The sequence below is a fragment of the Onychostoma macrolepis genome, chromosome 08 (genome assembly GCF_012432095.1).
Source record: "Onychostoma macrolepis isolate SWU-2019 chromosome 08, ASM1243209v1, whole genome shotgun sequence".
NCBI lineage: Eukaryota > Metazoa > Chordata > Actinopteri > Cypriniformes > Cyprinidae > Onychostoma > Onychostoma macrolepis.
This window is the reverse complement of record NC_081162.1, coordinates 15,780,601-15,805,292: the sequence shown is the minus strand read 5'-3', so window position 1 is coordinate 15,805,292 and position 24,692 is coordinate 15,780,601. Positions and strand designations below refer to the sequence as shown.

General features: G+C 36.2%; 2 protein-coding genes across 2 annotated transcripts; both read left to right on the top strand.

Annotated features, from left to right (window-relative positions):
- The first annotated feature begins 2,721 nt into the window (after window positions 1–2,721).
- lamtor5 (late endosomal/lysosomal adaptor, MAPK and MTOR activator 5) lies at window positions 2,722–4,600 on the top strand. Its single transcript, XM_058785757.1, has 4 exons — window positions 2,722–2,879; window positions 2,965–3,026; window positions 3,834–3,951; window positions 4,253–4,600. The coding sequence occupies exons 1-4, from the start codon at window positions 2,845–2,847 to the stop codon at window positions 4,311–4,313; spliced, it is 276 nt and encodes a 91-aa protein (XP_058641740.1). The 5' UTR covers window positions 2,722–2,844; the 3' UTR covers window positions 4,314–4,600.
- Window positions 4,601–5,993: 1,393 nt separating this feature from the next.
- slc16a4 (solute carrier family 16 member 4) lies at window positions 5,994–21,426 on the top strand. Its single transcript, XM_058785731.1, has 11 exons — window positions 5,994–6,433; window positions 6,986–7,108; window positions 8,060–8,186; window positions 10,890–11,022; window positions 11,136–11,268; window positions 11,343–11,486; window positions 11,571–11,732; window positions 12,386–12,961; window positions 17,022–17,233; window positions 18,653–18,746; window positions 19,669–21,426. The coding sequence occupies exons 3-11, from the start codon at window positions 8,164–8,166 to the stop codon at window positions 19,872–19,874; spliced, it is 1,683 nt and encodes a 560-aa protein (XP_058641714.1). The 5' UTR covers window positions 5,994–6,433; window positions 6,986–7,108; window positions 8,060–8,163; the 3' UTR covers window positions 19,875–21,426.
- Window positions 21,427–24,692: the final 3,266 nt, after the last annotated feature.

Sequence of the window (24,692 nt, the reverse complement as noted above, 5' to 3'; positions counted from 1 at the left end):
TCCGGTTTCATGCACAGCTTGTTAAAGTCATTTTAGTTTTTTTTTTTTCGTTCCCTCATTCACTTCTCCGCTAGGCACTTGTTCATTTTACAGGAGTCCACGAGCCATAATTATCACCTTCTCATTTGAATCATTAGGATTCATCACCCTTTACAGTGCCAAAGTAATGTCAGACTTGCAGCCAAGTTTCAGAGTACCAACACAAGTCAAGTAAGTTCATAGGAAATGAGTCATCAGCGCAAGGGGTTGAAACATTTATTTTTGCTTCCTGACAATATGATGCAGCTCGCAGGTAAATCACAACAAATTAAGCACTTGTCAATTCATTTGAGACGTTTAAGCCTACAGTCACTCCATGACATAATATGCCCTGTCATTCACTGACAATTTCCTATTTACAAGTCTTAAATGTGCCAGTCATCCCCAGACAGTTAAACACATTCGACATCGTGTCCTCTCAAGCCTGAAAACTTCCTTGACCCAGCAGTAACAAGAGTAATTACATCTCATCGTGGACACATAAGCCCTACTCACTACAAACAGTACGTTTCTCATGAAGGGACTCTTTAAAAATAAGCACTCTTCAATTTCTGGTGTCATGTTCAATCTGGTCTCGTCCTTCTGCTTTTGCTGCCGTAAGGTCATCGGAAGGCCTACAAGGCATCGCTGCCTCCAGAAATTCACACAAAGCTCTGCAGTTTTATGCAGAATTGGAACATCTGCCATTCAAGCTGTTAGCATATTCGTTTATAAGTATTTTAATTGTGCTTTCAGCTAACAGTACATACAATTATGACATTTTACATGGCCTTATAAAGTCCTTATAAAGGCACCTTATAAAGTCTAGCATACTCTTTTTATCAGCGTCAGAAGCAAATGAAAATGTGGATATAGCCTGTATGAACTGCTGATCATCAAAGCCCTAGGGATGGAGATACGTGATGAAACGCAGCTATACAGAATCAATGAGCTTACTTGAAATTATAGCTAAATAAAATATCCGACTTGACGGCAATTGGAGTGAAAGATAGCAGGGTGGAAAATGTCAGTCCTATCTGTTGGGATTTGATTTACGTTTAGCGAGAGCATGAAAATGCCATTGGTTAGTCAGCAGTGCATTACTTGACTGCAGTGAAAGTGATGGATGTCACTGACGCCCAGGCCACGTAATTACATTGCAACTTTTTGCCCTGTCAGCAGACCAACTTGGCTCTAACTGCACAGGACTGGGTAGAAATCATCAAGCGTTGCCGGCAGGGGAGAATCCAAGTTAGCTAAAAGAGCTTGAAAGCTGTTAAGCATAACTTCATAATAAATGCAGTTTGAAAACTGAGCCAAAAAGGGAAAGAAAATAATTGTTTAAATTTAATTTAATTTAAAAAAAAATAATAATAATTATTATATTTACTTAATATTCACTTAATAATTATTTTTGAATTATTTAAATTATCCAGCACACACTAATAACGTGTAATTTTTGGAACAATAAGCTCATTAATTCATGTCTGTCTTTTGCAGTAGCAGTAGTATGTCAAATGGACCTCATATCAAAACTGTGATATCCATAAATAAAAGGTTGCATAAATTCTGGAAACATTAACCTGATCAGATGGGCTCTAGAGGGACAGAAATGGTCGATGTTGCTCTGCCTCATGCTATTTGCATGTATATTGAGCTCAATAACCTGATTTATGCGTTACACTTTGCACAAATTGTGAAGTGGTAGGCTGTACACAGTATATACATAGTCTAGATATATGCAACACAGTTATATAAACATATATTTAATATTATGTTATATAATGGATATGACCAAAAAATAGAGCCTTTGTCAGAAGTGATTCTTAAAACAGGCTCACAAAACACAAAAGAGAGTGCCTCACTATCATGAGTGTTCAAAATGGAGAAGACAGCATTGGTTTCTGATAAAGAACTTCTGCTCAAATACAATTGATGGTGAGGAGAAGGACTGGTCTTTTATTCTGCTCTTGGTCAGAGCATGGGGTCATCTAGAGAGATATCAACAGTGAACATTCACACGTTCCCCTGGGAGTTCTCATTGACAATGACAGCTAAATGTTAACCGGATGTATTTGCCCTTTAAAGAGTTTTTAGCAATGTATTATTTATAAAAAGGAAGTGGTGGAAGAAAAAGATGTCGATCTAGCCACTGAATCATATGTGATCATCCACTAAATAACAATAAAGTGCTGCAGCCGTGACGTCAAAACTCGGACAAATTCACCATGGGTTCCCTTGAGATTTTCCTATGGGTTTTAATAATGGGTTTTTCAATTTATATAAAACAAGGTCTGTGTAGGGCCGTCCTTAAGGCAGTGCAACTGTGCGGTCACACCGGGCCCTGCGCTTCAGTTTATATTCCTGGGTTTTGGCGTCATGTCTGCAGCACTCCATAGCCCTGCAGAAACATCCATCTTAAGCTGGTTGCTGTGTTTTAGTACATTTTAGCTGGTTTGTGGTTCAAGCTGGTAATAAATCATTTTGGTCCAGCAAAAACTATCAGCTCGTTAGTTCTCCTGTTAACCTGCATCAAATTAATGTTTATTTAAACTAAAACCCATAATGCATTACATGCTACACAAAGGGGGTTAGGCTGCTAACAGTAGTTTTTATTTACTGACAAGATTAGACTTTTGAGCTAGATGGCGCTAAATCATATTCGCTTTTAGTATTTTTTCCTTAGAGGGCGCCGTAGCGTTGGAATCGCGTTTTAGAATGTCAGCTGACATCCCGGAAGTGATACAAAATAATAAATATCGCTGCCGCTCTCTCCACAATATTTCATATTTCGGTTAATTTAAAGACATTATTTAATCCGCTATTATGGAGGGTTCACTGGAGCAGCATCTTGATGATACGTACGTTATAATGTATAATTTTCCCCCCAAGCATCTATACTTATTTTGGGTGTTGCTTTACTAATCTGTTTTCTTCTTCCACTAGAATGAAAAATCCTGCCATCGTTGGGGTTTTGTGCACAGACGCTCAAGGCCATAATCTAGGATGTAAGTATCATTATGTTTTATTCATCCACTGACTGTTATGTCACGATGACAGTGTTGTATTTGCGTGTATTTTCAGCATTCATTTTATGTTAATATTTGTGTACAAGGTATACAAAAAATGTATCAATACAAAAGGTTTGGATGTGGTTCAGTTCAGTTTATTTCCAAAAAAGAAAAAGAAAAACTGGGGACATTATTATTACGCAAAATAGACAACTTTACAACCCGAACTAAAACTTTTAAGTTTGTGTTATGTTTACTAACATATTTGTAATTGTTTGTGTTAATTGAACTCATTGAACACATACAAAAAATAAATATTAATATAAAAGAAAATCTTTTGAAGCTCTGAAATTAAAAAAGGCAAAAGATAACAAAACCAAGTAATGTTAACATTACAATTATCAGTAACGCATTACTAAAAATTTAACAAAAACTAAAATGAAAACATTGAAATAAATGCTCTTTCAAAATATTACTAAAAACCACAATAATATATAGCCTAATTAATACTTAAAATAACACTACATTTATTATATTTTGTTTCACTAATGAAGCAAGGGTAAAAAGTCAGGACAGTGACAAGCTCCTTATAGATGACAAATAATTTTTCCCTCACTTTTTTTATATGTGCAAAACACCATACAGTAATAACATTGAACGTATTGTTTAATAAAATATAATGGTTACAGAATCTTGCTTTTATATGGGTTTTCTTGAATGTCTGAAATCTTTTTCATTGCTCACCATAATTTGAGCATGACTCATATACTGTAACTGTCAACTTCTTTAATGTTTTAATCTCAGGCCGTGGCTCGCTTTCTGATGAACATGGAGGCATTGTGTCTGTGCTGGCCAAGCAAGCTGCTTCTCTAACCAAAGACCCCACTGACTCTCCTACTGTGTGTCTGGAGTCTGACTCTGGGTAAGAAGCTACTTGACAAACATCTGAAACAGACTCCAGATCTTGAAATGTTTATTTGAAATGTCAAATGTTTAAATCTTCATTTAAAAAATAAATAAATTGTATAATTCAGGAGCATAGCCATCATTAGAACTGAGGACACGTTCTCCCATCTTTTATCCCATTAAGTACCTGCCACTCTGCCACATGCTTTTTGAATTGTATCTGTGCACTAAAGTTTATTATAACATGACTTATGATAAATATTGTTACTGCTTTTTAAGTATTAAATGGGACCCTTAATGTAATTCTCTCATTGCAGGAACATTTTGGTGAGAACGCATGGAACAATTACACTGGCTGTGCATAAGATGGCATCATAAATTCTGTTTGTTTATAATTGTCATGTATTGAATGTGTGCAGTGTTTTAAACATCAATATTTGAGTTTGATGAGTTTCAACGGTCTATTGTGAGCAACCTAGAAATTTATTGATCAGCTGAGATCATGTCTTCCATCAAATGAAAAACCATCATATATTTGTGTCCATGGTTAATCAGTCATTTCTTTTCCAATATTTGTATTTTCTTTCAACCATAGTTTAGATGTGTTTATGTGTTTGTTTATTTTGGTCAAACTATTGTTTCCCATCTAATAAATTGTTATTTAAGGAAACTAATTCTGACTGAGTCTATTTTGTACATTTGTGAGAGGTTGAAGTACCATAATGTGTTCAGAAGGGGGCAGTAGTTGTAACATGTTTTGCATGAAGTAGAATACTGAAGATATTAGTCATAATGATTTTACATTCAGTAAGTACCTTACAGAGAACAGTTTAATGGATCATTGTGAGTTCTAGTTTATATGCAAGATTAACAATGGCAAATTATTAAAGTTGAGACAGGTAAGGTTTTTCTCAGCCTCCTTAGTTATGGTTAATTATAAATGTATTTTTTTTGTCAAACATACCATTTACAATTAGGTTAGTATTACTTTTGTCTTATTTTATGAATAACAGAAATACACTAGAAATATTCCTTGTGTCCTGTTTGTTTGAATTGAACAGGTTTGTTGTCTGCATATGGAAAATACAGAGAATTCTTTGTTCTTCTCATTTTTCTCTTTTTGTAAAAAAAATCTCCAATAAAACATACAGAGGTAAGAAATCATTTAAAAAGAGGTAACGTTTCTTAATTTTTTAGCAGTCACTCTGGCCTGTCATGGAGAGTTCCTTCCTTGATAACAGTTAACAGTGAAATCACTTATCTTTTGATTATGAAAGATTTATTATTTTTACCTTAACATAGCTGATAAGAATCAGAGTTTGGCAACGTTAGCACTTAAACTGGAAACATCCAATTGGAATACAAAGTGTGCAGCATGAATACTAAGAAAATAAATCATAAACTGCAGTTTTTGCTCTATTTTTTTTTTTTTTCTGATGTACCTAATGTACTATTTGTACATAATGTTCAGAAGATGTTGTGAATGTGTAACTTTTTCAAGCACAAAAACAGCACTGAGACTAGAACACAATATAATCATCAAAGCAAGTGTGGGTCAACCTAACAATTTCATGACTATTGAGAGGAAAATCTGTTTTTAAAAAAATAATAAAATGCACACAATATATATTTGTAGATTGTAATGCCCTTTATGGATCTTCAACTGAAAAGACAAATTATATTATCTGATTTGCAGCTCTAAATAGTTGGCCAATTTTGTGATATGCTGCATGTGGAAGGTTTGTGTGTGCTTTAAACAGCAGATAAATCTTCTCTAAGTACATTTGTATGGTTAACATTTCAGAATACAGCAGGTGTGTTTATATAATATTTGAGAACATAAGACATGTAATGACTTGGGATTACAGTATTAAAATGTACAGGTCTAGATCTTGTAGGACAGTCTGTCATTCATTACTGTCTGTTTACCTGTGTTGTTCTAAAACTTCAAAGATTAACCTGCCTTCAACGTTTTAAGGGCATCTCACATCAGTGCCTTTTATGGTTTTCCCACCACATAGTGGTATTTATCTGAATACCTAAACATTTATTATTTGCCCCCTAAGCAGTCACAGTGTAGTGCGTTGACCTCTTTCAAATAGCCACAGTCCAGGAAAGCCTCTGTAATAATTAGTTCCACTTCAATACTTAGCTTCTAAGTTCCGGTCACATCGTCATTAAATGCACTAGGGGCCGTCTTTGGCTCTGCACGCCCTGAGCGCATTGCTTCCGAGCTGTGCCGGTCCGAGTGGTCAGATGTGACCCCCGAGAGACTCAGAGACTGGGGCAAATTTTCAGAAAGTAGGAGAAATTAAGCACAGGGAGTCTAGCCATGGTCAGGAATGACTTTGATAAGACATACCACCACATAGGAGGAGCTGTCACCGGGGAATCCACGGATGTTGCCCGCAGCACAACTGCAGATGCGCGCCTGAGGAGATCAAGTCTTAACAAGTGAAACCTGGAATTAAATGACTGATATCGTTTCGGGAAATATGGTAAGTCCTTCTTTTCCCGTTTGCGTTCATGAAATAGTCGTTGACAATTCACACAATGATTTTTTTCGGTTGCAAGTTCACAAGTCTATATAACACAAATCCGAAGTTTTCAAGGTTAAGTTTAAGTCTCTCTCTCTCTCTCTCTCTCTCGTCAATTTGGTAATAGTTTTTATATGCTTTTGGTTGATTTCAACGGCGTGTGATGAGTATTATTCTGAGGGATTTCTGTGTTCATTAAACCATAATTATATAAAATAGCTACATGTAACCTGGCTAGGTTAAAATTTTATGGTTCTTTAACATTTTATTTATTTTTCAAATGTATTAGCATTTTTGCAACAATCTAATACGATTGCGTAGGCTATAAACGACAGGTAGGCTAGCTAAATGCGATTAACTTTTTATTTAGGCTATTTTTCCTCAAAAAACTAGCCTAACTAACAGAAAAAAAAGGGGAAAAAAGCCCGGTATGTTTTATCATAACTTGAAGCATGATCATATAATGCCAGAGGTTTAACTGACGGTGTTTTTTCTATCGACTGTTATCGATAGGTGTAAAGTACTGCACTCCAGTAGCGCGCATACACATGAACGCCGCTGGGCTCGCGCGATCCATACACGAGCGCTATGCGGCTGCGGACAGCTCGCGACAGCATCGGCTCTCTGGCGTTTGAGGTAAGTGCATAAGTGCGACCTCCTCGTGATTTTCGCCTCTGCTTTGTGTCATAGTATAGGATTATGTACTAAGCCTAAATTTTGAGAGGTTTAACTACACAACCGCACGGTTAGTTGTGGCACGGTTGAGTTGAGGATGGGAAGGAAAGATAACGTTGTAGTCTGTGTGGGATGTCCTGAACGGTGTGTTTCCAGTGAGAATCTTTGAATGATGCAAACATTTTACAAGCGTTTGCTTAAGTAAAAGTTAGGAGTCACGAGGTTATTAATTATGGCAACGTTGAAGAGTGATACTGGATTATAAATTGGAAACTTTATCCCAAAGTTAGTAACATTTTTAAGTTAGGCCTACTTAATCTTATTAAACTACTATGTTTTTTAGACTCTAAATGTTTGATGTGAAGACACTGGGAGGCAATGTGTGGAAATGTACTTCTGTGAATGTGTTTAGAAAACATTACAGTGAATCAATGGAGAGGTCAAGGGATTTCCTTCCACTGTAATGTCAGAATAACAAGACTGCATTTGCAGTTTTATCAATGAGTGAGATTTAAAAAAAAGAAGATTAATGTAATTCTCAGATGAACTGAGGTTATATAACTAATTATAAAGGCCAAGCCCCTGCACAAACCCAACATAAGGTAAGAGGGGTGTAACACAGTCACAGGGGTGTAAAGTTCCACACAGGTATGCCAACACAAAAACTGTTTAAAAAGTTTGATGCACAAGCAGTACTCTGACTATTCACGCCATAAACCACCACAGTTATGAAAGCTTGTGATCCCCTGTCAGACATCTCTAACAATGAATGTAAGATTAACTGCATCATGCATTTGTCAACATGCATGATAACTAAAGAATTAGTTATTTGAAAGACGCATACCTTGAATAGAGATTATTGTGTGGGGAAGGTCCAAAAGATAGTAAGTTTTAACAGAGTTTGTGTAACAGGTTCATCCAAAGCAAGATCTGCAAGTTGAGCTTCCAGTGCAGAAGATGACACAGAGTAAATAGGCTCTCACCTTAAAGGTCATTCATTTTCCTGTGCAACAATTATGCTGCCAAAAGAGCAACACAGGTGAGTCTTTTTCAAAGTGTTTTTCTCTAACTGCCTAAGATTATGAGATCTAAATTTGTTTTTTAAGGCGAGACACTGCAGGTGAATAGGGTAATTTTTTTTACTAATAGTTATCGCCTTACTTACCTAGTTGATTGATTACATTCATAATTGCAAACATTTTTTGTATTACAAGTTTTCTAAAATGTTAGGTTTAAATATGCAAATGAGGCATTATTTAATGAAATATGCACTAATTTGCATACATTTCTAGTACAAAAATCTAAACACTGGATGAAGTCAGTTTCAAAAGTCTTGTTTAAGTTTTTTTTGACATATTACAGAGGGAATTTTGGGTATCTCATTTTGTCACTCCATAATTCAGAAAATACTTAGAACAGACAGAAAACACTATATTTTGACAATTTTGGGGGGATTAAAATGTTGTATATAATCAAGAAAATTATATATGAACAAATCCCTCTGTAAAAACCTTCAGGATATAGACAGGAATAAAAATGTAAAGTTTGGTGTGTGTAAGTGCTACTGAAGTGGAGATTTATGGCTCAGTGTAGGAGAAAAAACTCATTTTGAGAAAACGGCCTTTAAAAATATGTATTGTAATTGAAATCTATTGACACAAACAGATAAAGTGCTATAAAAGAAACACTTAACAGTGTCTTTTGGATGTTTTCGTTCTACTAGTCTGAAAAAACACTTTATGAAAAACCAAAAAGCCCAAAATCTCAAAATTGACAGGTGCATGAAAAAACTGTGTTTTTGCCTGTAGTGTCTCCCCTTAAGATGGATCTTTTTACATTTTTATAGGTGGCCCTTTTCATTGCTATTACTACTGATTGTTATCCAACATTTAAAACAAAGTGATCAGACAGGTTCTGCATAACTGTCACATAACCAACAATGATATAATGATTTCATAACACATACCAGAGGAGGAAAACACTGCTTTTGTGACCAAAAATATTGCTCACTCAATCGCTGCATATAGGGCAATTACCAAAAATGCAATTAGCACTGGATTTTAAAGAGCCTTTTGAGTGAAAGTGTCGGGATGAGTAACAGGGTGGACTGTAGACCTTTCCAATGCAACTTCCTGGACTCACTCCTGAACTGAAGCATTCACACATGTGATCTGACATACTTGCATGCATGCAAGCACACACACATGCACAGACACACTCCGGGGTGGCCCTCGGTAAGCACATGGAAGGAAATGTTTTCACTTACAACACACTGGCCCAATTCATTGCTCTGTAATCCTCTAAGCAGTTTCTGCATGCTTTAGCGTCTCCACTTGTCTGTTTTCTCTTGAAGGAACAGCCAACTACTTGAACTCATGAGCTTTATGTACGAGAGCTTTACAAACCACATATTTTCTGTCTGACACGATTATGTTTTCATCAGTGAAGCTATGAATTTCCAGATCACTTTGTCTTTAAAAGTTCTGCACACATAGCGGCTTTAGATAAAGGGATTGTTCACACAGAAAAGAAAATTCTGTTGTCATGTACTGCAAAATTTGTATGCCTTTCTCTCTTCTGGGGAACACAAAGTGGATGCTTTTAGCAGAATGTCCAAGCAGTTCTTTTGAAAGTGAATGGGCCATGATTTCAGTGAATAAAGTGTTACATTTTCATTTCTCATTTAAGGCTATTGAATGGTTCCTAAAGACCTGTGATGTAGTGCATTTATACTTCTTTTTGTGCTTTTTGGGGCTTGATTCCTATCAACTTTCACTGTACAGGTACGTCCAATGTCAATTTAGATATTATGCTAAATGCCTCCTTTTTTGTGTTCCACAAAAGAAAGCAAATCATACAGGTTTGAAACAAAATGAAGGCAAGTAAATTGTGAGTGGGTATATTTTTAGTGAACTGTACCTTTAAGAAAAAAGTGTATATTTTCTATACAGTCGTTATGTGTATGCATACATTTTCAGATCAGCAAATTTCATGTTCCTGCTTCAGCTGGAATGACCTGAGGTGATGAATTTGATTGCTCAGTATTTGTAGTTGAGCAAGTGTTTATCTCTGTGAAATAATTCAAACGATCCACCATCTCTGCACAGGGGCTCGCCGTTCGGTTAACTTCATGCCAGGTGTTTGTTTGAACGAACCCGTTAGCCTTTGACCGTTCTTTCGCTCAGTCGCTCTGTGTCATTTTGAACACTGTACTAGACACACATTGTATTCAGCTGTATCAGCTGTAAATAAAGAGGTCTCAGGCCTGGATCCAAAACACTTCACCTCATACTGATAACCAGTTTAAACCAGTGGCATCCTCATGTTTACTCAGAATTTAACCACTCTAAATAGAATAACCCATGGCACTGATGTCATCACGGTCCACTGCATTCTGGGTTTGGAAAATGTTTAACAGATAACACCAGATCAAACCACATTATGCTGGCAATACTGTATTTGGGTCCAAATGTAAAAAGGGCAAAGAAGATAGAAGAGTAACAGGAGATCAGATTAAAAATTAACTACCACATTTGCCATTTTTACATTCTTTTTTATCAGTGTTTTGATACATTTGTTTTTGTCTTAATTGAACCTGTTCATATAATAATAATTGATTAATTATTGTGTTCTTGGAAACCTTTCGTCTATAAAGGGTTGTATGTTTCAGATGGTGAAGAGGTAATTTTATAAAACTTTCTCTCTCACTGGTTGATGTTAAGTGGATGTTGTGATGTTTCAGTGATGGCAAGGCCGCCAAAACCTCCTGCTCTGAACAAAAAGCCATGACCATGAAGAAAGAAAAGAAGGAGGTTGTTTATGTGGATCCACCAGATGGCGGTTGGGGTTGGATGGTGGTTCTGCATTGTTTCCTGGTATGTCATGAATCCTGCTGTTAGAGACTCTGATTTAGAGCTTCTTTGCTGTGATAAAATTGAGGTGATCTGTATTGAGCTGAAATCAGTTGAATCTGCTGGTGTTTTTTTAGGTGAACGTGTTGGTAATGGGTACATTGAAGAGCTTTGGGATCTTCTTTGTGGCACTGCAGGATGAGTTTGGAGGTTCGTCCGAGAGCATCAGCTGGATTGGATCCATCATGTCCAGCCTCAGGCTCTCTGGAGGTACGGTCACCATAGCAACCATCTTCGATCCAATATGACAGGTTATAAACCCAGTTTTGTTTGTGACCCGTTAGGTCCTTTGGCCTCGGTGGCCTGTGCCAAGCTGGGGAACAGGGTTACCTCCATAGTGGGGGCGTTTTTTGTCAGCGCCGGCTTCATCTCCAGCATATTTGCCACCAGCGTGATCTACCTTTACTTTAGCATGGGGATAGTTGTTGGTGAGTTTTGCTTTATATGAAAAATAAAAGTATAGATATTATGAGATAAAAAATGTATCCACAAAACTTTTTTATTTTTTCCAGGTCTCGGGTTTGCTCTTCTTTATCAGGCCACATCTGTTGTAACAGTGACCTATTTCAGAAAGAGGCTGGCAACTGCATATTCTATTGGACGCTCTGGCATGGGTTTGACCTTTGCCCTCGCTCCTTTCACTCAGCTGCTTTTGGATCAGTATGCTTGGCAGGGTAATTGGCTTTCAGCTACATTATTATAAAATCTGTAATATCAGTATAAAACTTTAACTGGTATATGATTTATATACTATTTTTCAAAAGTTTGGGCTCAGTATGACTATTTGAAAGAAGTTTCTTATGCTCACCAAGGCTGCATTTATTTGATAAAAGCAGTTATATTATGACATTTTATTACTATTTAAATGAGCTTTTTTCTATTTTCATTTTTTTCTGTAGTGGCAATACTGAATTATCAGCAGCCATTACTCCAGTCTTCAGTGTCACATGATCTCTCATGGTGAAGTGTGGAAAGAGTGGAAGTGTTTTTTAGGAGTTTTTATAACAACATTATAACAGAAAGCTTGAGTTACATAACTATAATTTTACTTTTTTTTTTTTTTTTTTTTAAGGCTAAAAAGTAATTTTTGGTTTAATAAAGTGACTATTTTTTTCTGGATCTAATAATTTATCCGAAAATACATTAAAATGCAATGCAGCCATTTATTTGAATATTGAGTATGTTTTTAATAAATTTTATTTAATGAATTTATGAGCATAAATTAAAAAATGTCAGGGTGTCCTGATATTACAGTAAAGAAAGGAGTATTATTATTACATGTTAAAATATTATTATTGACACTCATGAGTTTCTCTTCTGTCTCTAGGAGCTCTTTTGATTTTGGGAGGCCTGATGCTGAACCTGGTGGCTTCTGGGATGCTTTTGCGGCCCATTAATGTTAGACCTCCAGCTTTTCTCATGTCAAACTCCAGCCTTCACATAGCTGGATCTGAAAAAGATCCTCTTAAGAACCATATGAATGGCAACACATCTATATCCAATGGCACTTCCAAAATGGACAGCTCACCTCCCATTCACAGGGACACACTTATAATAGAGAACCCCGTTCACGAACAGAACACTCTCCCACATTTGGAACTCAAAAAATCTATCCAGAATGGGGTGAACGGTACAGACGGCAGCCAAATTAAAACTTCCCCTGAGATGAATGGGGTTTCTCCTGTGGATTCGTTACTTGAGAACAGCAGAACAGAAAATCTTCCTGAAAACCCCCAAAAAGTGCTGGACTTCTCACTGTTGAAGAACCCTTTCTTTTGCATCTACACTTGGTCGCTGGTCTTCAGTCAGCTGGCATATTTTATCCCTTACTTCCATTTGTCTGCAAGGGCCCGGAACCTGGGTATCGACCCTATGGATGCTTCCTTCATCATCTCTGTAGCTGGTGAGTCATATTACCTTTGATCAACCTATGTAACCCTAGAGTCTTGTTTTTCCACCAACATCTATTTTAAGTATTACGTGCTTTTTACAGAATTAATTTTGCATATGCAAAGGAATTTATAGATAAAGGATTCGTGATAAAGGTTATAAGATGATTTAAATTAAAAAGTTACCTATTGCACAAAAAAGTCCTCTAGTCAGCATGTTTGTTATTGCTGTTCTCTGGCTGCAACAGTTCAACTGTACACTAATAATGCGTAACAGTAGAAGAAATCAATAGGACGTAAGCACTGCTGAGCTATGCTGTGGAAAATGGAGAGACAAAAGACCATGTAATGACAGTGCTAGTGGACAGCATGTCATTAGCGAAGCTGAGTTTTTTTCTGGCTTCATCAGGGATGTATTCCAGGAAAGCCATAAAGCCATACCTGATAGATGCTCTATGGCCATTGTGCTTTGCAGCAAGATGTGCTCTAATATGGGCTTTAAAGGGTTAATGCAAAAACGCAGCCAACTTCACATTAATTATTTGTGAGCAGTTTAAATTCTGCAGTGTTATGCAATGAGTGCTCTTACATAAAAAATGAACTTTGGCATAGTGGCTAAAACCAGAGGGCTTGTAAGTGTCCTATCAATAATGCCACAGTGAATGAAAGAGAGTGTGAATATGTTTACTCAAACATTTGTTTTTTTTTTTTTGCATTTATTTACCAAAAGGTAGTATTGCTTTTAAGGGTGTTGATTATTACCTCTAATGGTGTTCTTTAGAGAAACTAGAAATACAAGGCACTTATGTTAACATTAAAAAGCCTTTACTAAAATGTAAACTTTTTCAGCAAAAAATCATAACCAACATGTTGTCTGGGTATGTAGGAAACATGTGACACCCTATTGACCTGGCTGTTTGTTTACTGCAATACACACCCTGATAAAGGCTCACTATTTGCAACATGTCTATTGTTGTTTTTCTTCAACTTTATTTATATAGCGCTTTATACAATACAGATTGTATCAAAGCAGCTTTACAGTATTAAACAGGAAAATAGTGTGTCGATAGTGCAAGAGGAAAATAGTAACACTATTTAATTTTTATGTTACACCCTGTGCAATTTACTTGAAATTCATGCTTCATATTAGAATTGTAAATGCGCTGTTACTGAAATTCTGACTGATATGATGAGCTGTTATTTTCATGCTATGGCTGATAACTGATGAATGTCCGTTAATAAAATTATAAACTATTTTGTCAAAATCAATTAAAAATAAAACACTCATACATCCCTACTTTATATAGTGGCAAAAAAAAGTCACTTAAAATGTATCAATGTCTCTAATTTATATAATTTTTTTTTTTTTTAAATAGCACAAGCAAAAATAATTTAAATTCGTAAATCAATAAAATAATGGCTCAGAAATGTGTGGTTTTGTAAGTTTAGCATCACTTATTCACAGAGGCTGCTTGGGGTTTTTGTTGTTATTTTTTTAAAATAATTTTTTGTCATTTTTTTCTGCCAAGTTTGACTTAATTAAGCAGTCAAAAAACTGCTTCAATGGTCTTCAATACACTATGAAAAGTCACCTTTATTCATATAGCACATTATACAATACAGATTGTTTCGATGCAGCTTCACAATAATAAACAGGAAATAAATCATATAAATTTAAAATGGGACAAATTCAAATTCAGCTGTAAATCATGTACTCCGCTGTCTAGTGTCTGAACTTTATAAGGTCATTTTGTCATCCAGCATCTATCTGATAGACCCTCCCCTTCCAGTACATAAAGAAAGCTGCAATAGTTAAGTCAATGAAGTGTCCAACATTCCACACTTTGTTTTTCTGGTTAATTAAGTGCATCGTACATATATCTGAAGTGTACTTTTTCTTTTTGAAATTTTCAGTATGAATATACTTGCAATATACAGTATATACTACAAAATGGCTTTGAATAGTGCATAAGTGCACAAAGTTGAGACAATTGCGAAAGAAAGATGTTTTCACATTGGACAGGGTGAGCAGGGAACTAACGCTCAGGCTCCTCGTGGCAGGTCACTCACTGTCGGCGAGCCGAGGGAAGTCGCTAAGCAACAGCCCAAGTAGCTGCCATGAGGCTTGGTAGTTCAGTACCCAGTTCTGAAGTGGTTGGCATTGTGTGGTGCGCCACCAAGGCAGCAATGCGGACAAAAGAGAGTGAGGAGACGAGCCAAACACGTTTTGTGTTTTAATGAGCTGGTAGCGATCGGACATGCATTTGGGCGCTCTGTACCTCAGTGAGGGCCTATTGTCTGTCTTTGATGTAGTGGGGACATTGCATTCGTCCAGTCCTTTTGTGTCCACTGAGTGAAGTGCACAAAGACACAAACACCTGTCACATGCCCGATTACCCTGGTGAAAGTCCCCCTATACACTACAGAGTTTTGTGGACTAGGAACCTCTACTTTTGTCACTGAGATTCTGTACTGAAGTTTCATTTTGCAAAGCATGACAGGAACAGCTGTGAAACTCAACGGCCCTGCTGGGATTTAAACACACAAACAACGCGCAAAATGTCTTTGGGTTCAAGCGGGGCACACCAGGATGTCACCTTTAGTGGCGCACCGAGGACATGCAAACATCGAGCAGCTGTTTTGTTTTATGTCTGGCCAGCAATAAATGACTCCACATGTGCACAAACTGCAGCATCAGTTCAAGCCATTGGTTCTATTTGAGCTGGTCAGATCATACCACGATCTTGTGTATGTGCATTTTTATGTAAGTCTATTAAGTAAACTGTGATAGCCTGCATGTCAGCAGAGAGTCTCCCTCTTTGGATCTGTTGCGTATGTATGAATCTGCAATAGTGCCGCCTCAGGTCTTTTCCTAGACTGTTCAATAAAGCTCTGCAGCACATACAGCTCCGGCACAGACAACAGCAAACAAAAAGCAGCACTGAACGCTTTGTACGGCACACCGCAAAATAACTAGTCTGTTATCACTACTTCTGTTTCCTTTTCTGTCACTCTTTGAACTGAAAAACAGATTGCACCATAGGCTTCATGCAAAGTGTTAATTAACTGAAAGTATGTTAAGCAGCAGTTTTTCATGTTTGTGAAATATACACCATGGACACTTAGTTCAAAAGTTTGGGGTCGTTTAATGTTTTTGAAAGAAGTCTCTTACGCTCACCCAGGCTGAATTCATTTGATCAAAAGTACAGTAAAACAGGAATATTTTGAAATATTATTACAGTTTAAAATAACTTTTCTGTTTGAATATATTTCAAAATCTAATTTATTCCTGTGAGGACAAAGGTCATGTGATACTGAAGACTAAAGCAATGGATGCTGAACATTTAGTTGATTCTTCAGAAATCATTTTAAATTGCTGACTTGCTGCTGTAAGAAATGTTTCATATTAGTTTCTGCTGCTTAATATTTCTTCATTCAGATTCATTTTTTAGGATTCTTTGATACTAATTAAAGTTCAGTAGAATAACATTTATGTGAAAGATTTTGTAACATTATAAAAGTCTTTACTGTCACTACTGTTTACTGTAATGCATCCTTGCTAAATAGAAGTATTCATTTCATTTAAAATCTTAACCCAACCCCAAACTTTTGAACTGTAGTATACCCGAGTTACTTTTTCAAAGAATTAAAATATGCATTATTTATTTATTTATTCTTTTTTTTTTATTTGTTACTAACACTGACCTTGGGGATGTTGGGAGAAACAGAGGTATATTTCATGTGTACAAGCAATGTAAAAAGATATTGTAGTATGTGTATGCATAAGAGCGACCTATATTTTGGAAATTTGGGAAATACTGTTTTTCTCACAAAGCCAAAAAAATATATATATATTTCAAGTAATATACTATATTAGCCATTTAGAACACCAATGTTTTTGTTATTTTGAACCTTGACATGTAAAGAGGTCAAACAGGTTTGGAACAACATTCCATAAAATTCCATAACATCAATACAAGGCAGCAATACTCTATAAGGATGAAACTTTGGAAGAATCTAATACCAAGTGGTCCATTTTCAGTCCATCAATACAACAGTCTCTCTGTCTCACAGGTATAACAGAGACAGTGGCCCAACTTGCATCTGGCTGGGTGACAGACAGGAATCTGATTCACAAGTATCACTACCATAAGGCCTACCTGATCCTGTGTGGTGTGGTCAATCTTCTCTCCCCTCTGGCCACCTCATACATCTTACTCATGGTCTACGCTATCTTCTTTGCCATCTTCTGTGGGGGGTACATGGCTCTCCTACTTCCTGTGCTGGTGAGTACTGGAAGGCCTGGGCCTTGCAAAGATCATGTATAGATGTGTAGATATAGATAATATACTTAGTTTAGTTTAAAAATGAAATTTCAGTTGTCTCTATTTAGTTGTTTCACCACTTTGATTGTTCTCAATGTTACCAGCAGCTTGAAAGTATATCTTAGTTATGGGCTCAGGTCTGTTCATTACAAATGAGGACATCCTAATGCGGTTTCCTTCACTCGTATTATGTGCTCATGGAAAGGTCTTCTTTCTAGTTCTGAGACATTGAGTTCTTGTGCTGTAATACTGCGAAGGGCAGTGTAAGGAGAGAGGGCTAGATTGACAGCCAGCACTGCAGTACACCCGTTCCTCTGGAAGGAATCTCAGGTTTTACCTTTCAAATATTTTTTACAACCTGGAATCACTCTCAGTGAACCAGATAGACAGAGCGAGTGCTTAAAAAGCCCCTGAGGGAAAACATGTATAGACATTAAATATGCTAGTTGAATGTGCATGTAAGACGTAGTTATTATGAAAATATCTTTGAATTAAAGGGATAGTTCACCCAAAAATGCGCCAAAAATTTGGTTATCATTTACTCACCTTCAAGTTGTTCCAAACCTGCATGAAATTCTTTCTTCTGCTGAACACAAAATAAGATATTTTGAAGAATGTAGAAACTGTTCTAGTCCCCATTAACTTCATAGTATTTTTTTTTTTTATGTACTATGGAAGTTAAGGGGGACACGGAACTCTTTTATGTTCAAAAGAATAAACTCATACAGGTTAATTAAATTTTTTGGTGAACTATCCCATTAAGAGAATAATCAAATATTGATTCTTTGTGAAGTCCCTGAACCTCAAGAAAGCAATTTAAAAAATATATACCATTTGCATCAACACAATGCCATTGCTTGTTTAATTGTAATATGCAATACGAGTAAATATGGCAAGAGAATTTCTTTAGTAAAGCATGATGGAACAAATAGTTTTTTCAAACTGCAAGGTGCTGGAAATGTATGAAGATTTTATGAAATATATACACTACCTTTGGGGTCGGTAAGATTTTTATTCAGCAAAGATGCATTAAATTAATCAAAAGTGACAGTAATCAAGAGTTTGGCATTGTTACAAAATTTGTTTACATTGATACTTTTTATATGTGTGTGTGTTGGATGGATTATATTGCATTTAATTATTATTAAAATGATTAATTTATTTAGAAATATGCTTTGTTGGGGGAAAATGTGTATTGATAAATTTGCTAAGAATGTGGAATTTAAAAAAACTTTTTCTTTAATGATAAATCCTTGTCTATATTCTCTATCAAAGTTTGCTAGCCAAAGTTCAGTTTTTTCTGGCCTAGTCAGAGAAGTCATAATCTGCCATATGTCATCTGTCATTAATATTATTCATTTCTCCGTCTGTGTTTTCCAGGTGGACTTGGTGGGCTCTGAAAAGCTGAACAATTCGATGGGGTTCTCAATGTTCTTTGTGGGGCTTGGCTGTCTAACAGGTCCTCCTTTGGCAGGTATGTGGAGTTTGGATGAATTCCTTGACTAGATCATGCAAGCGATAAACATCAATTGGTGAACGTAGCTCCGATGTCTCACGAATATAACCAGCAGCTTTGGAAAGACTTGGCCGGACATGATAATGTGTAAGACAAGCTTGCTTCTGTGTGTGTGGCTTGTGGGACACTGAGGCCGTACAGTTTCATATTTCTGTTTAAGTGGGTTACAGATGGGAGACATGTTAACCCACCTAAAAATAGGATTACCTGTCTGGATAGATTTAAAGCATTTTGAACTTGTTTAGTTTTCCTACTATGGCTCCTTTTCATTATAATTTATTGCTAAACAAATTCTGTTAGGCTACTAGATAAATGTATTTATGATGCTATTTAATAAGAATACTCAGTCATCAACACAAATGCAGAATCTCCTTACGTAGAACAGTTCTACAGTGAAGTACAGTTCTTGGAAAAGCAAGGGGCCTCTTCAGAAAGGCGAGTATAGACCTTCCCCTGAACTCTGTAACACAGTTATGCTAACATGAACCATCTTGTCAGGGCCCCTTCCACAATCCCCCCACCCCCCCAAAAAAATAATGAGCAGCCAGGGAAGCAAAACTGATTTTTCTATCCTACCCAAGGCCTTTCCGGATATGACCCAGTGCTGCTTTCATAGTGAAAACAAGCCGTGGTTTTAAAAGTGTATCCAGTCAGAAAACAGGTGTGACAAAATTCTGGGCCGGAAAGTGAAGAAAGTTTTCTCCATGAGACCAACATCTTAAGTGTCAGGTTACTGACCATTCTCGAGTATATCGTGCAAGTAAAGTCTGTCTGTTTTTTTTCCATGTTTTCTTCATTGATCTCCATTGACTATTCAAGGAAAACTTTTCATCTGTCAGCAGTTTTATATAGGTCTAACGCTTTGCGTTTCATCCCAAAGGCTTCCTGTACGACTACACTCAGACCTATGACTGCTCCTTCTACCTGGCAGGTGTGTGTTATCTGTTATCGTCAGTTTCTCTTTTCCTCGAGCCTCTGGCAAGACGCTGGCAAGCCCGGAAGAAGCGGCTAGAGGCGCTAAACCAAGAAATGATGTGGAGTAATGGCTGTTTCTGCCCGGCACCTCAGAGGAATGGTGTTGTATAATAAAGGACTTAACTCAAAGCCATTTTACTTTCCACCATGTCATGTGGTTCACCCACTGAGGGCTGATCGGAAGAGGACCTGACCTGAACATTTGGCGGGACCACAGCGTGGCAAGCAAATGAATGTTCATTTGAATGCAGAGACCAATAAATGAATGCTTCAGGACACTACAATGCAAACTACTTTGTGTTGAGAATGGAGTTGGTTGAATTGTTTTATATAAATCTTCTTCTTGCTTCTCTCACCGCCATCTTTAATGGCAATCAGATCAGCACGAGAACAAAATGAGGAGCCTTCGTCACCCTGTAAGCTTTTATTTTACAGCACATGATAAATCTGGATCTTCCTACATTAGAAAGTTACTCAAATGCTTCCACTGATACGATTGTAAATTTGTATCACAGGACACATAATACTCACTTTTTGTCAGATGGGGATGGGTCTATGCAATAAGCCTATTTTTTGAGCCTTTAATGCGTTCATGTCTGTTGATGTTTTTTGCTATGAGGCTCAGTACTGTGTAAAGGACTGCATGAAGCCATAATGGCTGACAACAACAGATTTTGTCATTGGTGCCCCAACTGGAAGACATTTTAGGCCAGAATGTTTCAGACATGGACTTCTTTCTTTTTTTTCCACTTGTGCCAAATCAGTCACACTGTCATTTACTGCTGACAACAACCAAGAGATTTTTTGGAACAAACCGCTGTGTGAATACAAGTGAATATTCTTCTGATGCCAAGTTTTGCAAGAATTAGGTCAGTTGGCTTGTGGGTTCATGTGTACCTGTACAAGAGGCCCAGACGCTGAGCATTTATATTGAGCGTTCTCTAAAGTGCAAATCCTTTATACTTATCCTTTATACTCATTTTTATTTTTATGTTCTGATTTTGTTGGGTATGCTACAGTGCACTGTTTATCACCACTGTTTGCCTTTGTACACAATGACTGTGCTAAATATCCTGTGATGAGAGCCAAAGATGCAATAGAAATATAATTTATCAATCTATGCATTTGAACATGTCCTGTGTTGATAGAAATCTGCTTACTGCTCACATGTTGTAGTTCTCTCTGGTAATGTGGTTCTGTGTGAGCTGTTGCCCTCTAGAGGCACGAAAGATGTACTGCTACTGGAATGTTGCGTCAATTAACAGGCAGTCCATGTTCTGGAATGTCCAGTTCTTTTCTTTCATCAGCCAAGTAATGACAAACTAAGTATTTCCTAGAAGACACGCACAAATGTGACAATTTAACAAATAATAACAATACGCCATTGAAGTCATTGGCCACTGATTTTTTGTTTTTGGCAGCAAGCTTTTCCTTATCACATTTAATTGTTTAATGAAAGCGGGGTTTTTGAAGAAATGAGTTAGTGTTTTGGAAAATTTGTATAAGTTGTTTTAAACTAGCCTTAAAGACAGTTAAGGGGACGCAATAACACTATTAATGTCAATGACAGACTTCACCAGCTATACTGTACTGTTAGTGATTTTGTACTTTTGGAAAAATGTGATGGCAAGATGCTGGCCAGAAGATTATAAGATGAACGTTTTTTGTTGTGTGTGTGGTTTTTTCTTCCTTTTTTATTATTATTGTTTTGTTGACAATGCTCACAACTGTCAAGATCTACAAGACTGCAATTAAAGCCAGCAGTATATTTCACAGCCACTGGGTTTCCTGTAAAACATTTGTTAATCCCTGGTAAAACCGGAAATCATATAATATAATCTTTAAAACAGCACTGTCTGAAGTCCATTGATTATCTTAATTGTTATTAATGTCTTTAAAAAAAAAAAAAAAAAAAACGATTGCATTCATATTAAGATTTGTAATTTTAAAACACACTCATTCTTTTCATGTATAACATCAAAAAATAGCACAAAGTAGTGTAAAAGATGATCTTTATTGAGAACACTGCATGTAACACACAACAATGGTAAGCAGTATATTTACATTTCTAATGCATCAATTCCAAGACGTTCCTCAAATACAAAAATATATAATGCTTTACAAGAAATCATAGGCATCCATTAGTATTAATATAAACCAACTTGATTCTAAACTATTTTAACAAAATTACTCTCAAAAAATGCTTAACTTAAAAAATTGAGCTGGTACTTACAGAAATGTGAGCAGAGATGCGATGCACTGCACTGTTTTCATGTTTAATCACTGATGAATAGATACCTACAATGCAACCATGATGTTCTGCAGACACCAAAAACAGCACATAATAATGTGTAGAAAATCTCAAATACATAAAAAATTAATAATTAAATTCATTTGTTCAGCTGTAGGAAACAAAGACTTCTAATCAATAACGAACCGTCCTGGTTTCATCCGAAGACAGCCATTACTCGCATCTGTCCACCTGAAACAGATTCAGATCAGGACATTGGTTAAAAAATGTCAACAAATATTCTCACAATAGTGGCCCTTGGTGATAAAAGATAGCAGATATAACACCTATAACATCAATGGCTGACAGTTGTAAGCAGATTTTTGAGTTTGAACACAATCATTAGATTCCTCTATAAGGTATAACAGTTCAGAGTTCACTCTTTACAGGGAAAAGTCTGACTTCATTTTTCTTGAGTTTCCAATCAACATTCAGAGTAGAAAGACCATTCCTAGTAAGATCAGTGTGTAGAAAGCCTATTGTGAGGCCTGGAATAGCTTATAGTCATCATGTGGTAGCTTATGCAGAGAACTAAGCTACAACCAGGAACAATGAGCTAATGTTTTGGACTGTCAAAGACTTAATATGCTCTTTTCAGTACTTGGAAAAGTGGGAAGGGAACAGTGCCTGGACTACACAAAGAGATTATGTAAATGAGGCCAGAGGAGGGGCTTGAGTGTTACCGGTTACCAAGTTACCAGGCCCACTCCATAGCATCAGAAGACAAGCCAGTCAGTCAGAACTGTGGTGAAGAGAAAACATTAGAGACTACAGCTGAGTGCCATGGACTGAAACATCCGATTATTATTATCACCATCACTGACATGTTATTCTGACCTGTGTAACTTAAAATTAAGTAACAGAAATTAATTATCATATATGCGTAAATGCAAGTGGATTTTAATGTTAGTCAGTTCGCAAACTGTTCTGCAGAGAGCAGATTTTGGTCAAACTATGTGCCACATCTGTGATCGTAATGAAAGCCGCCACATTTCAAGGGCTGCGCCCTCATCAGCCACCTTAGTCTTCAAGGATGTCTCATTTCAGAAAAGTAATTATAAAATTAACTGTTATTCCCTGTGAGGCATAAATGATTTCTCTCTTAACTTGGAATGTAATGGTTAATTTTCTAAATGAGGCAGTCTCAATGACATATGTTAACGATAAATGCGTCCTTCAGAAGGAACAGCCTTTAAAATGAGACACCCCAGGTGAAAAACAAGTACACTTCCATAATGTACTTAAAGTGCTCTATTTTCGCGCACTAATTTTGTACTTAATATACGAAAAATTATCCTTTAGTACTTCTTAAGGTCAACTCAAGAATATCTAAGTGTACTCAACTGTGCTATTTTGAGACACCATGAATATGAACTAAAATGCACTTTTAACATAACTATCTTTGTATTTAAAAAATTTATTTAGCTACCACTTGTAGTACACTTGAGTGTAATAGTGTATGAAAGATAGGTTCAAGTGTACTACAAGTGGTAACTAAATACATTTTTTAAATACAAAGTATGTTAAAAGCTAATTTTAGTCTCAAAATAGCACATTTGAGTACACTTAGATGATCTTAAGTTGACCTTAAGTACTACTAAAGGACCATTTTTAGTATATTAAGTACAAAATTAGTGTGTGAAAATAGAGCACTTTAAGTACATTATGGAAGTGCACTTGTTTTTCACCTGGGATGCCAACAGAAATACACTCTAAATATGAAATAAAAACCAATGTACTGTGAAATTTGAATAGACCATCTAATTGTTTTTTTTTATATATAAATGATCATAAAAATGTTCCTAAATGTAAATTCTATTCATATTTATGAGCAGAAATCTGAAAATTCTTGTTTGTCTTTATCTTTATAGTGACCTTCACAGTATACCAGTATGAACAATATCAGTGTAAAGGGGGAAAGTATAACAGTCCTATGGAGGGTAAAGGAGATAAGGAGGAAAACAACCTTATGTAATCAACTATCTTTTGGACACCCATCATTATTTAAACTAAGAGATTCAACATAACCTCCCACAATAAGCCCTTGGTTCAGCCTGTCTATAATCAACGAGGTCTAGTGCAGAGCTAAATGATCAGTTCCATGATTTTCTATAGTCATCTAATAAATGTATTGTTACTTTCTGTCATTAGAATAAAACACAATACTTAGACAATTCAGTCCTGTTTTAATTATGTTCCTGTTTTAGGAAATCATCACAATGCAGTTTGTTATAAAGTTGCAATTCAAATTAACATTAGAACTCATAAGCAAATTAACTGTTAGGATTATAAGGCTTACTAAAGGGCTTAAAAGGCTAAAAGGAAATGTAATGAAGCTTTAATTGGAATTAAGAGCTTTATGACATTACAGGCTAAAAGTAAGTGTGGGGTTATGTTACATTTTGTATGTAAATTGTAAATTTAATTGTTTTAGATCTGTATATGTATATATTTATATATATATATATATATATATATATATATATATAATAACCAAAATTAAAATGAAAGAACATCCATGATCTTATTTTAAAAACTTCTTTTAATTATTTTATCACTTTAAATGAGTGTTTTTGGGTTGCTTACTGTCACTAGAAGGATTTGAATGATCTGAATGAAGCGGACAGTTGAACGTGTTC